Here is a 14,318-nt window from a genome sequence, read left to right on the forward strand (position 1 = left end):
GGCAGTAACAGAGAAAACAGATAAACTGGCAATTAGAATTCAGTGTGAGAGGTGCTGTGATAGGGTATAGTGTGTAAGGTACAGTGGAGGACAAGGGAACCCAGCAAGGTCTGTGGTGGTCAGGGAAGGCCTCCAGGAGGAATGCCTTTTGCTATCAGATTTTGTGCTCATGTTATAAATGGAGGAGACTGTTGCACAACTGACCAAGACCAATGGGACTTCCTTATTGAAAGACTTTCAACATAGAAATTGTTGTGGAAGTGCATGACTTCATTTAACCAATGTGTTTTGATTTTTATGCTAGGATCTGCAAAAACAACGTATGACCACAGGAATACACTCACGTTTTCGGGTGATGGGTCTCTACACCACAAATTCCTGGATTCACACGTCAAATTCAGTCACGTGGAGAAAACTGGAAACAATCCAGCCTCAAAAGGTTTTCTGACATTTGATGCATCGAGTGCCTGGGGACCACAGATATCTGCTTCAGTCCATTTAGACTCAAAAAAGAAACAGCATTTGTATGTCAAAGAGGTCACGATTGATGGGCAGCTCAGAGCCTCTTCGTTCTACGCTAAAGGTGTATATGGCCTGTCTTATCAGAGGGATCCTACCACTGGCCAGCTAAGTGGAGAATCCAACATGAGGTTTAACTCCTCCTACCTCCAGGGCACCAACCAGATAACAGGAAGATATGAAGATGGAACAGTCTCTGTTACCTCCACCTTGGATCTGCAAGGTGGCCTCATGAAAAATACCGCTTCCCTGAAGTACGAGAACTACGAGATGACTCTGAAATCTGACACCAATGGGAAGTATGAGGACTTTGCCACTTCGAACAAGATGGATCTGACCTTCTCTAAGCAAAGTGCATTGCTACGTTCTGAGTATCAGGCTGATTACAAGTCACTGAAGTTCTTCACCCTGCTTTCCGGATCACTAAACTCCCGTGGTCTTGAGTTAAATGCTGACATCTTGGGCACTGACAGAATTAATAGTGGTGCTCACAAGGCAACACTAAGGATTGCCCAAGATGGAATGTCTACCAGTGCAACGACCAACTTGAAGTATAGTCCCCTAATGCTGGAGAATGAACTCAATGCCGCGCTTGGCCTCTCTGGGGCATCCCTGAAATTAACAACAAATGGCCGCTTCCGGGAACACCATGCAAAATTCAGTCTAGATGGAAGAGCTACCCTCACAGAGGTGTCACTGGGAAGTGCTTATCAGGCCATGATTCTGGGGGTCGACAGCAAAAACATTTTCAACTTCAGAATCAACCAGGAAGGACTCAAGCTTTCAAATGACATGATGGGCTCATACGCTGAAATGAAACTTGACTACACAAACAATCTGAACATTGCAGGGTTATCACTGGACTTCTCTTCCAAACTTGACAACATTTATAGCTCTGACAAGTTTTATAAGCAAAATTTTAATCTACAGTTACAGCCCTATTCCCTGGTAACTACTTTAAACAACGACTTGAAATTCAGTGCTCTGGATATGACCAACAATGGAAAATTACGGCTTGAACCTCTGAAGCTGAGTGTGGATGGGACCATAAAAGGAGCCTACCAAAATAATGAACTAAAACACATCTACACTCTTTCTTATGCTGACTTATCAGCAAGTTATAAAGCAGACACTGTAGCTAAGGTGCAGGGGGCAGAGTTTAGCCATCGGCTCAACACTAACATCGCTGGGCTCGCTTCAACCGTTGACATCAGTACAAACTACAATTCGGACTCCCTGCATTTCAACAATGTTTTCCACTCTGCAGTGGCCCCATTTACAGTGACCGTCGACACGCATACAAATGGCAATGGGAAACTGGTTCTCTGGGGACAACACACTGGGCAGCTGTATAGCAAATTCCTGTTGAAAGCAGAACCTCTGGCCTTTACTTTTTCTCATGATTACAGAGGATCCACAAGTCACCATCTCGTGTCCAGGAGGAGCATCAGGACTGCTCTTGATCACAAAATTAGTGCCCTGCTCACTCTGGCCGAGCAGACAAGCACCTGGAAACTCAAGACCCAGTTGAACCAAAATGAATACAGCCAGGACTTCAGTGCTTACAACACTAAAGACAAAGTTGGTGTTGAGCTCAGTGGACGAGCCCTGGCTGACCTCACTGTGCTGGACTCCCCTATTACAGTGCCACTTTTACTCAGTGAGCCCATCAGTGTAATTGACGCTTTAGAGCTGAGGGATGCTGTTGACCAGCCCCAAGAATTCACTCTTGTTGCTTCTGTAAAATATGATAAGAACCAAGAGGTTCACACCATCAACCTCCCATTCTTTAAAATCCTGCCAGAATATTTTGAGAAGACTCGAGAGGTAGTTATAGGTGCACTGGAAGCTATACAGAAAGAATTGAAACACATCAATATTGATGAACGCATGAGGAAATACACAGCAGCCTTGGACAGACTCCCACAGCAAGTTAATGATTATCTGAATGCATTCAACTGGGAGAAACAAGTTTTGAGTGCCAAGGAGAAACTAACTGCTTTCACAGAAAATTACAGAATTACAGAAAATGATCTGCAGATCGTATTAGACAATGCCAAAATCAACCTTAATGGAAAACTATCTCAGCTACAAACATATGTGATACAATTTGATCAGTATATTAAAGATAATTATGATTTACATGATTTTAAGGCAGCTATTGCTAAGATTATTGATCGAATCATTGAAAAATTGAAAACTCTTGATGAACATTATCATATCCGTGTAACTGTACTAAAAGAAATCCGTGATCTGTGTTTTTTTATTGAAAATATTGATTTTAACAAAATTGGAAGTAGTACTGCATCTTGGATTCAAAATATGGATACTAAGTATCAAATCAGAATCCAGATACAAGAAAAATTGCAGCAGCTCCATGCGCAGATTCAGAATGTAGACATCCAGCACCTTGCGGACAAGGTCAGACAACAGGTTGAAGCTGTTGATGTCAGAGTGCTCTTAGATCAGTTGAGAACCACAATCTCATTTCAAAGAATAAAGGAAATTATTGAGCATGTCAAATACTGTGTTACACATCTTTTTGAAGATTTTGAAGTAATTGAGGAAATCAATGCTTTCAGAGTCATGGTCCATGAGTTCATTGAGACATATAAAATAGACCACCACATCCAGGTTTTAATGGATAAGTCAGTGCAGTTGGCCCACCAATACAAGCTGCAGGAGACTGTTCAGAAGCTAAGCAGTGTCCTACAGCAAGTCAAGATGGCAGATCTTATTGAGGAATTGATTGGGTTTACCGACCATGCTCTCAGGCAGCTTGAAGCATTGTCTTTTAAACAATTCATTGAGGAAATAAACAGATTCCTTGACTTGCTGGTAAAGAAGTTAAGGTCATTTGATTACCACCAGTTTGTAGGTGAAGCCAATAATAAAATTCGTGAGGTGACTCAGAGAATCAATGGTGAAATTCGGGCTCTGGGACTTCCACAGAAAGCTAAAGCACTACAGCTGTTCACAGAGGACGTCAAGGCCACAGTCTCAGTCCATCTGGAAAACCTAAAGGCCACCAAAGTAACCTGGTTCCTTGATTGGTTACGGGTTTCTGTAGTTCACATGAAAGCCAAATTCCAAGACACCCTGGAAGATATACGAGACCGAGTGTATCAAATGGATATGCAGCAGGAAGTCCAGCGATACCTGTTCCTAGTTGGCCAGGTTTACAGCACACTTGTCACCTACATTTCTGATTGGTGGAATCTTGCTGCTAAGAACCTTACTGACTTTGCAGAACAGTATTCTCTCCAAGACTGGGCCAAAAACCTGAAAACATTAGTAGAACAAGGGTTCACTGTTCCCAAAATCCAGACCACCTTTGGGACCATACCTGCCTTTGAAGTCAGTCTCCGTGCCCTTCAGGAGGCTACATATCAGACTCCTGACTTCATTGTCCCCCTGACAGATCTGAAGATTCCATCCGTTCAGATCAACTTCAAAAAGTTGAAAGATATAAAAATCCCATCCAGGTTTTCCACGCCAGAATTTACTGTCCTCAATACCTTCCACATCCCTTCCTTTACAGTTGACTTGGTAGAAATAAAAACAAAGATCATCAGAACCATTGACCAAATGCTGAACAGTGAGCTGCAGTGGCCAGTCCCAGAAGTGTACCTGAGGGATCTGAGCGGGGTGGACACGGTTCTTGCTAGAATCCCTGTGCCAGACTTCCATTTACCAGAAATCACAATTCCAGAATTTGTCATCCCACATCTCAATGTTACAGATTTTCAAGTTTCTGACCTTCACATACCAGAATTCCAGCTTCCCCACATCTCACACACAACTGAAGTACCAACTTTTGGCAAGCTATATGGCACTTTGAAAATCCAATCTCCCCTTCTCATACTAGATGCAAATGCTGACATTCAGAATGTAACTGCTTCAGCAAACCAGGCAGAGATTGAGGCTTCTGTCACTGCCAAAGGAGAATCCAAATTAGAAGTTCTCAATTTTGATTTTCAAGCAAACGCACAACTCTCAGACCCTAAGATTAATCCACTGGTTCTGAAGGAATCTATGAGGTTCTCCAGCAAGTACCTGAAAATGGAGCATGAGAGTGAAGTGCTATTTGTTGGAAATGCTATTGAGGGAAAATCAAACACAGTGGCAGGTTTACACACAGAAAAAAATACACTGGAGCTTAGTAACGGTGTGCTTGTCAAGATAAATCATCAGCTTACCCTGGACAGCGACACAAAGTACTTCCACAAATTGAACATCCCCAAACTGGACTTCTCCAGCCAGGCTGACCTGCGCAGTGAAATCAAGACCCTGTTGGAAGCTGGACACCTAGCATGGACTTCTTCTGGAACAGGGTCCTGGAAATTGGCCTGCCACAAATTCTCAGATGAGGGAACACAGGAATCCCAAAGTAACTTTACTGTGGAAGGCCCCATCACGTCCTTTGGATTATCTAATAAGATCAACAGCAAACACCTAAGAGTAAACCAAAATATAGTTTATGAATCTCGCTTCCTCAACTTTTCTAAATTTGAAATCCAGTCACAAGCTGAATGCCAGTACTTGGGCCGCAGTGTTCTAACTGCTAAAGGTATGGCGCTGCTTAGAGAAGGGAAGGCAGAGGTAACTGGCAACCATGATGCGCGTTTAAATGGAAAGGTTATTGGAACTCTGAAAAATTCTCTTTTCTTTTCAGCACAGCCACATGCGCTTACCGCATCCACAAACAATGAAGGGAACTTGAGAGTTAGTTTTCCATTAAAATTGACGGGGAAGATAGACTTTTTGAATAATTATGCACTGTTTCTGAGTCCTGGTGCCCAGCAAGCAAGTTGGCAATCAAGTGCCAGGTTCAATCAGTATAAGTACAATCAGAATTTCTCTGCTGGAAACAATGAGAAAAGCATCGAGGCCCACATAGGGATAAATGGAGAAGCCAACCTGGATTTTTTAAACATTCCTTTAACAATCCCTGAAATGACTCTACCTTATACAAACCTCACAACACCCCAGGTGAAAGATATCTCCTTATGGGAAAAGACAGGCTTGAAGGAATTCTTGAAAACAACAAAGCAATCATTCGATTTAAGTGTAAAGGCTCAGTATAAGAAAAACAAAGACAAGCATTCCATCCCAGTTCCTCTGGCTGGATTTTATGCATTTATCAATCGTAACATCAATTCCTTCAACAGGCATTTCGAGACAGTCAGAAACAAGGCATTAGATTTTTTTATCAAATCCTACAATGAAGCAAAAATTACATTTGATAAGTACAAGGTTGAAAAATCCCTCAACCAGCAACCCAGGTTCTATAAAATTCCTGGATACACTATTCCAGTTACCAACATTGAAGTGTCTCCATTCACAGTGAAGATGTTGACATTCGGGTATGTGATCCCCAAAGAGATCAGTACCCCCAGCATCACCATCCCAGGTTCTGGCACCTACGTGCCCTCATACACATTAGTCCCGCCATTCCTAGAGCTGCCAACCCTTCATGTCCCTAGGAATCTTCTTGAGCTTTCTCTTCCAGAGTTCAAGGTATTGAGTACCACAAACAAAATTCTAATTCCAGCCATGGGCAATATTACCTATGATTTTTCCTTTAAATCAAGTGTCATCACACTGAATACCAATGTTGGTCTTTATAACCAATCAGATATTGTGGCTCATTTTCTTACTTCCTCTTCTTCTGTCATTGATGCACTGCAGTACAAATTAGAGGGCACCTCAAGTTTGACAAGGAAAAGAGGGTTGAAGTTAGCCACAGCTTTGTCTCTGAGTAACAAACTCGTGGAGGGCAATCATGACAATACTATTAGCTTCACCAAGAAAAACATGGATGCATCCATGACAACAACTGCAAGAGTCCAAATTCCACTTTTGAGAATGAATTTCAAGCAAGAACTTAATGGAAATACCAAGTCAAAACCTACTGTCTCTTCATCCATTGAACTGAAGTATGATTTCAGTTGGCCCCATGTGTACACTACTGCTACAGGGGCGTTTGACCACAAGCTCAGCTTAGAATGTCTCACCTCTTACTTTTCCATTGAGTCATCTACCAAAGGAGGTGTCAAGGCTTTTATCCTTTCAAGGGAATATTCAGGAACTCTTGCCAGTGAGGCCAGCACTTACTTGAATTCCAAGGGTACTCGATCTTCTGTGAAGCTGCTAGGAGCTTCCAAAGTAGATGGTATCTGGAACCTTGAAGTAAAAGAAAATTTTGCTGGAGAAACCACTCTCCAACGCATATATGCCATCTGGGAACAAAATACGAAAAACCATTTACAGCTAGGGGGCCTCTTTTTAACATCTGGAGAGCATACAAGCAAAGCCACCCTGGAACTTTCCCTGTGGGAAATATCAGCCCTTGTTCAGGTCCGTGCACGTCAGCCCAATTCCCTCCTTAATATCAATTACCTTGGCCAGGAAGTGTCCCTGAATGCTAACACTGAGAACCAGAAAATGAGCTGGAAAAGTCAGGTCCAGGTTCATTCTGGGTCTCTCCAGAACAACATACAGCTTTCCAATGGCCAAGAAGAGGCACGCCTTGACATGGCAGGCTCCTTAGAAGGGTACCTATGGTTCCTCAAAGATGCTGTCTTACCAGTTTATGACAAGAGCATATGGGACCTCCTAAAGCTGGATGTAACCACCACCAACAATAGGAAACAGTATCTCCGTGCTTCAACTGCCCTTGTATATACCAAAAACCCCAATGGCTATCCTGTTTCTATCCCCGTGCAAGAATTGGCTGATAAATTCATTATTCCTGGATTGAAACTAAATAACCTAAATTCCGTTCATGTCACACCTACATTCCACGTCCCCTTTACAGATCTTCAGGTTCCATCCTACATACTTGACTTCAGTGAAATAAAAATCTACAAGAAGCTAAGTACTTTGCCATTTGCCCTCAGCATACCAACACTACCCGAAGTGAAATTCCCCAGAGTTGACGTGTTAGCACAGTATTCTAAACCAGAAGTCTCCTCAGTTCCCTTTTTTGAGATAACTGTGCCTGCATCTCAGTTAACTGTGTCCCACTTCACCGTTCCAAAAAGTATTTCAGTTGGCAGTGCTGTTTTGGATCTAAATGTGGTGGCCAGCAACACTGCAGACTTCGAGTTGCCAACAGTCACCATGCCTGAGCAGACTATTGAGATTCCTTCCATGAAGTTCTCTGTACCTGCTGGAATTTTCATTCCTTCCTTTGGAACACTGACTGCACGTTTCGAGGTGGCCTCTCCCTTGTATAATGCCACTTGGAGTGCTGGTTTGAAAAATAAAGAAGATCACATTGAAACATTCCTGGATTCCACATGCAGCTCCACCATTCAGTTCCTGGAATATGACCTAAACGGTAAGGAAATTTCCTGCCTCCCCTACGCGCTTTATTTCTTCAGTGCGAGTTGTGAATAAATAACTATGTATTTAGATATGACTCGAAGCAAAATTGCTCTCTATAGCAAAATTGAAAAGAGGCAGGAAGGAGACACATGTATACCCCACATGTGAAAACCATCCTGTTGAAAACCTACTGACATTGCTGAAGAATAGGTTCAGAGAAAATAGATTTTTCTGTAATCATTTTAGGACTAAAAAGGTCTCCTGTTTTTTTAAGTGAGGACCGCATGTTTCAAACATATAAGACAGTTAAGATAGAATTCTCTGCTTTCACAATGAAAATGTTTATATCCTGCAGTTACTAATCTAATGAAATATAAAATCTTTCCCATACAGTTGTGGCAACACACAAAATTGAAGGTGGCATGTTAGTTTGTAAAACTAACGGATCATTTGCACACCGTGACTTCAGTGCAGAGTATGAAGAAGTTGGCAGATATCAAGGACTTGGGTATGGAACTTCTATTTTCATCTCTTTTCCAGTCATTGTGATGTTTGCCATCTCCACATCCCTTTCGTGACAGCCCATCTGCTTTCTTTTGCTTTCAGGTACTGGAATGGAAAGGTCGACCTTAACATCACCAGCCCGACATTAACTGATGTCCGTCTGCGCTACCAGGAAAGCGAGAACCACCAATCCTCCTCAGTAGCCTCCCCAGCCATAGGCACTGTGGTCATCGACGTGAAGAACATTAACGATACCTTATTGAGATGGAACCTCTACTACCGCCCTCAGGTGAGTCCCATCTAGTGGGTTACACACCCCAAGAGCAAACAGAGAATATGGGCAGGTAATACAAAGTATTACCTAGGGGCTTTCCCAAACTAGGTGAAACACAAGCAATGAGCAGGTTGAACTTCTCTTCTGAGGAGCTGTTCTCCAGAACGTATTAGGAGTCTTTTATTGATTGTATTTGATGCACACATGACCTCATGTTACCACTATTATTTTATTACATTTGGGCAGTTCTAGAAAGATGAGTTTTGCCTCATCACCTAAATCGTGGAAAAACTCTGCCATATGCTGAGTACATTTTTCAGACTGGGGCTTCTTGGAGTATTCGAGGCTTCAAAATTCTTCCCCACAGTAGGATTGTTAGATATGCCAGGTTTCTCTCACGTACTTTACAAGCTCTGCCAGGGCCCAATCAAAGATGCCATCAGTAGAGGAGAGAAAATAATCGGGTTCTGTCACTAAAGTTCATCACAGGCTTAGAGGATGGATGGCCCCTGATATTGGGCTTCTAGGTCTCTGCTCGGTGGGCCCTGGACTTTTTTCTTTTTTGTTACTTCTCCTTTCTCTGAATTAGTCTTTCCCTGTGTTTTTCTCCCCATTCTTTTCCTCCTCGTCCTCTTCTGATCTTCAGGCCTAGAAAGGCCTGAATGTTAAATGTTACTGTGTAAATGCCTTACATAATTTTGTCCTTTCTGGGGCATGTGTTAAAGAGGACTTAACAAGAGTGTATTTGTTTAACCGTAAGACAAACACATGAACTGACATATGAAAGATAAATCCCCATCAGAATATGAAAGATCCTCTGATCTTTACTTTTAACTGCTAATGAAGTTTTAGTGTAGTATATTATGTGAAATCAAGATAATTGAAAACATGTTCTTTTCATCCTTTTTTGCTGGTTTTAGTCCTCTCCAGATAAAACACTCAACATAGTCAAAATTGAGATGAGGGCCCCGGAATCGGATGATGAAGTTCAGATTAAAGCTAACTGGGAAGAAGAAGCAGTGTCTGAATTGCTAAGCTCTCTCAAAGACAATATGCCCAAGGCCATGGGGGCCTCTTATGACTATGTCAACAAGTACCACCAGGAGTACACGGGACTCGATCTGAGAGATGCTTCTTTAAAACTGAGAAGAGGTTTGCAGAACAGCGCTGAGCAGGTGTATCAAGGGGCCGTGAGGCAGATTGATGAGGTGGACGTGGGGCTCCGAAGGATAGCCAGAGGCACCACTAATACCTACCAGCAGTGGAAGGACACGGCCAAGAGTCTGTACCAGGAACTGTTGGCTCAGGAGGACCACAGTGGTTTCCAGAGACTCCAGAAGAAGGTGTTTGACAGCTTAATAGGAGTTACTCAGGAATACAATGTGACAGTCAACCGTGTGATTGACTCGTTCATTGATTTCCTGAAGTCCACCAGATTCCAGCTCCCAGGAAGAGCCGGGAACTACACTGAAGACGAACTCTACACTATGGTCCTGAAGAAAGTAGGTAAGCTACTGTCCCAGGTACAATCAAAGATCCATAGTGGGTTAGAAATACTGTTTTCCTATTTCCAAGACCTGATGGAGAAATCTGAATTAATCAAGGACCTAAAGAATAAATTTCCCTTTGATTCAGTGTACTATCAACTAATAGGTATAGGCTCGGAGTATGGAAAACTGTTGAAATCTTTATCACAAGAGATCCAAAAGGCACTTAGTGACCTCCAGTCTGTCAAGACTACAGAGATGCTAAGTAATCTTAAGAGGTTTCTACAAAGCATTTTCCAAGAGATAGAAGAAGATCTTAAACGCTTGAAGGAGAAGAAATTTACTGATCTCATTAATGATATCCAACACGACATCAGCATAACCTTCGACACATTCATTTCATTTGTTTTTAGACTCCTGAAAGAAAACCTAGGTCCTAACTTTGGTGAGTTTAATGAGCTTGTTCAAAACAAACTTCAGGAAGCCTCTCAAGAGTTACAGCAGCTCCATCAGTATGTGCAGGCTCTTCGCAAAGAATATTTTGATCCAAGTATGGTTGGCTGGACAGTGAAATATTATGAACTTGAAGAAAAGTTCATCAACCTGATCAAGAACCTAGTAGATGTCCTTAAGGACTTCCATTCCAAATACACTGTCAGTGCTGCTGGCTTTGCTTCCCAACTCTCAAGTCAGGTTGAGCAACTGGTGCAGAAAGATTTCCAGGAATATCTGAGCATCCTTGCCGACGCAGATGGAAAAGGGAAAGAGAAGATTGCAGAGCTTTCTACCAGTGCTCAGGAAATAATTAAAAGCTGGGCTGTTGCAGTGAAGGAAATCATCTCTGATTACCGCCAGCAGTTCACATATAAACTACAGGATTTTGCAGACCAACTCTCTGATTACTACGAAAAATTCATTGCTGAGTCCAAAAGATTGATTGACCTGTCCATTCAAAACTACCACATGTTTCTGAGATATATCATGGAGTTACTGAAGGAGCTACAATTGGCCACAGTCAATGGCGTGAGCCCCTACATAAAGGTTGCTCCAGGAGAGTTTACTATCACCTTCTAATTTTTTATAGCAATTCTCATTTATTCTTCTGCTCCAATTAAACTTCCACATAGCAGGGAAAAAATTCAAACTGTATGTATTAATATAATCATCCACCAGCCAGCCCTGTAGCACGGAGCTGACTACAAGCAGAAACACATATGAACTGGACCTGCATCGAAGCTGGCATCAGATCTCTGAGGGTCTCTGAACTCTGGGAAATGACATTTTTTGCAAGTTAAAGAAAACCAGGATCTGAGTTATTTTGCTAAACTTTGGGAGAGCGAGAACAAATAAATAAATTCTTTACTGTGTCTCATACCACTCAATGTGACTCATTCATATTGAAAGATAGAGAAATGAGGTAATTTATTCAAATGTCTGGCATTTCAAAACCTCTAGAACACACACTGTTTTGAGTGATAGGGGAAAAGGAGAATTTAGGGAGGGAAACACTCTGCCACCTTGAAGAAAGTAACTGATCTCAGAGACTGTATTTGCCAAGTGAGAATGAACAACTATTTGCAAAGGCTTTCACATAATTTGACCCACAGGAGCATCTCAGTATGTGCCACACAACCTTCCTCACCAACCAGTCTGCTTTTGCCAGGTAAGGCTCTCTGCTAGGCTCTGAGATAAACCATCAGGCCCTTTATTTGACTCACCTGCCAGCAGTGGAAAAGGAGTGGCTAAGAAAGAAATCGTAACGGCAAGGGCTTCATGGCAGTAGGGATCCCAGAAGGCTCCCTGCAGCTCGGCCAGGATCCATTCGTGGCAGAGGAAGTAAGGGTGGGAGAGGAGACTTGGGACATGGGTTCCTAACATTTCTGGGACCAAGCATACATTAATGCTCTTGAATTTCTTTATTTCTCCAAACTTAATATCCAGTAATCCTAAGTGTAATCAAAACCCAAGCGTTTCCCCTACTACATCCACTCACCTCAAACTCTGATTTTAAACACTGGCAACATCCAGTCAGAGCATCCAGGATAAGCTCTGGTGAGGGAAGGCTGCAGAGAAGCCGTGCAGCCCAGCTGTCCCTCATGTCATTGGGAAGGTCAGCGATAACTTGCATTTCAGCGGCACTGGAGGACAAAGGAAGGGTGTGACCTTTGGGGAATAGGAAATTGGAGACCACCCCAAGTCCTACATGAGACCTGTTTGGAAAAGGCCCTTTTTATCCCCAGATACCTTCAAGCTGCAGCATTCTTTCATAAAGCCTTCAGATTCCCTTGGTAAAGGCCACTCTTAAAATGCACAAGCATTACCTGGAAAAGAAAACACATAGCCTCTTGGTACCTTAGCAGGATTCTCCTGTCTAGAACCGAGGAGCCAGAAAGAGTCATAGGGAGGTGGAACATGTATGGATCTGGTGCTCAAAGAAAGTCTTTTGGCTAATGAATCAATAGATGGATGGATGGATGGATGAGTGGATGGGTAGATGGATGGACAGTTGAGTGAATGAATGAGAGGGTAGATAAGGGGTCAGTTCCAAGCGCGAGATAAGGGGAGAAATTAGGCCCAGGTCCCACAGCAGCATGTGAGCGGTTCCAGACATAACTCTGAGACTTTCCCTGATGAGCTGTGAGCAGCAAGGATCTACTGAGTGTTCAAACTGAAAGGAGGCCTGGGATTATGGCTTAATTTGGAGGGAAAGGAGGAGTCCAAACTTCCTGGTGCTCACGTGGCCATATCTGTGTCTGGGGCATGAGAGGAGGAAAAAATAGACACAAATTCAAAATGATCATAGAATCACACAGTGCCACCTGTTCAGTTCCCTGACTGGTATCCCTTATACGAGGTGCCCCTGGCTGGCTTAGAGTATCTTTATCATGCTCAATAAAGTTGGAAGAAGGGATCTTTGGCAGGGCTTGGACTTTGCTTGTCCTCTACCTTGGTCTTCCACTACATATCAGGATACTTCTCTGGGATCAGTTAGTGGCTACATTCCTTACTTGTTTGGAGCTTTGAGCATGTTATTTCCCCTCTGTGAGCTTCAGTTTTCTTATCTACAAAATGAGGATAATATCTATCCTACCTGCCTTGAAAGGCTGTCCCATGAAAATCAGTTGAAATAATAATGTGAAAGCATTTTGTAACCTTTAATGTTGTGTGGAAACGAAGTGTTATTATTATTAGATGATTATTTAAACAAGTTTATGGCAAGGAGAGAGAATGGAGACAAGGAGAACTGGCCAGTTTAGTGAACATTTATTAAATGCTTCTATGTGCTAAGCACAAAAGCTCTACAGAGGAGACAAAAATCAGCAAGACACAGTTCTTGGATGTCTGTCTGTCCATCTGTTTATCAAAGGTGGAATGTGTTGTCGCGTGATGGGTATAAACAAAGTACTATGAAGGCTTTATAACAGGAAAGGATAAGAATCAAGAAGTTTTCATGGAGACCATTGAAATGGATCTTGAAGTTACATAGACTTTAATAAGAGATAAGGGAGAAATGACATTCTAGAAGAAGAAAATAGCAAATAAAGATAGATGGGTGTGTTTGAAGGTGGCCAAAGCACAGAAAAGTCAAGGGGAGACAGGATTGGAAAGGCAGCAGAGGTCTTGAAAGCTGGAATGAAAGGTGGTACTCTCTTGGCTGGAGAGGACATCCAATGAAAGTATTTGAACAGGAGGGTGTTATGGGTTGTGACTTAAGAAAACTGATAATGGCAGCTCTTGCAGGATGAATTGTAATGAGATGAATCTGGGTATGAGGCTGTTCCAAGGTCCAAGTAAAAGATGCTGAGCATCTGAGCCAAGTCATAGGTGCTGCAGATGGTGAGGACCAGTTGGATACAAGAAGCATCATGAGGACATAAGACAGAGCCAGGGGGCTGACTGTTTAGGACAGAAGGGATGGGTACAAAAGCTATTAGAACTGAGCTGCCTTGGAAACTCACTGGAACCAAAAATTGGAGGGGTTGCTGGAGTGACCTGAAAACAAGGAAGAACGACTAAAGCAGACTTCAGAGTTACGAAATTTTGAAACTGCGTAACTTGAAGACCTATGGGGCATCACTAGAAATAGGAGAAACGTGTTGAGGGTAGACTATTAATGTAAGGCATGGACTCACAGATGATCAGTGACAGCTGGAAAGGGAGTGTGGGATCGCATGGTAAGTTTCAAGTCGCAGTGGTATGTC

The 14,318-nt window shown here is 42.6% G+C and overlaps 1 protein-coding gene across 1 annotated transcript in view; it reads left to right on the forward strand.

Moving 5' to 3' along the window:
- APOB (apolipoprotein B) overlaps positions 1-11,490 on the forward strand; it is a 39,370-nt gene extending 27,880 nt beyond the window's left edge. Inside the window, exons 26-29 of the mRNA XM_027113739.1 lie at positions 305-7,864; positions 8,245-8,359; positions 8,458-8,644; positions 9,550-11,490. Coding sequence (XP_026969540.1) covers positions 305-7,864; positions 8,245-8,359; positions 8,458-8,644; positions 9,550-11,190 — 9,503 coding nt within the window. The 3' untranslated portion in view covers positions 11,191-11,490. The remainder of the gene's footprint in view (positions 1-304; positions 7,865-8,244; positions 8,360-8,457; positions 8,645-9,549) is intronic.
- Positions 11,491-14,318: the final 2,828 nt, after the last annotated feature.

Source organism: Aethalodelphis obliquidens, unplaced genomic scaffold, assembly GCF_003676395.1.
Source record: "Aethalodelphis obliquidens isolate GAN/ISIS:26980383/991018 unplaced genomic scaffold, ASM367639v1 scaffold12, whole genome shotgun sequence".
NCBI classification, from domain to species: Eukaryota; Metazoa; Chordata; class Mammalia; order Artiodactyla; family Delphinidae; genus Aethalodelphis; species Aethalodelphis obliquidens.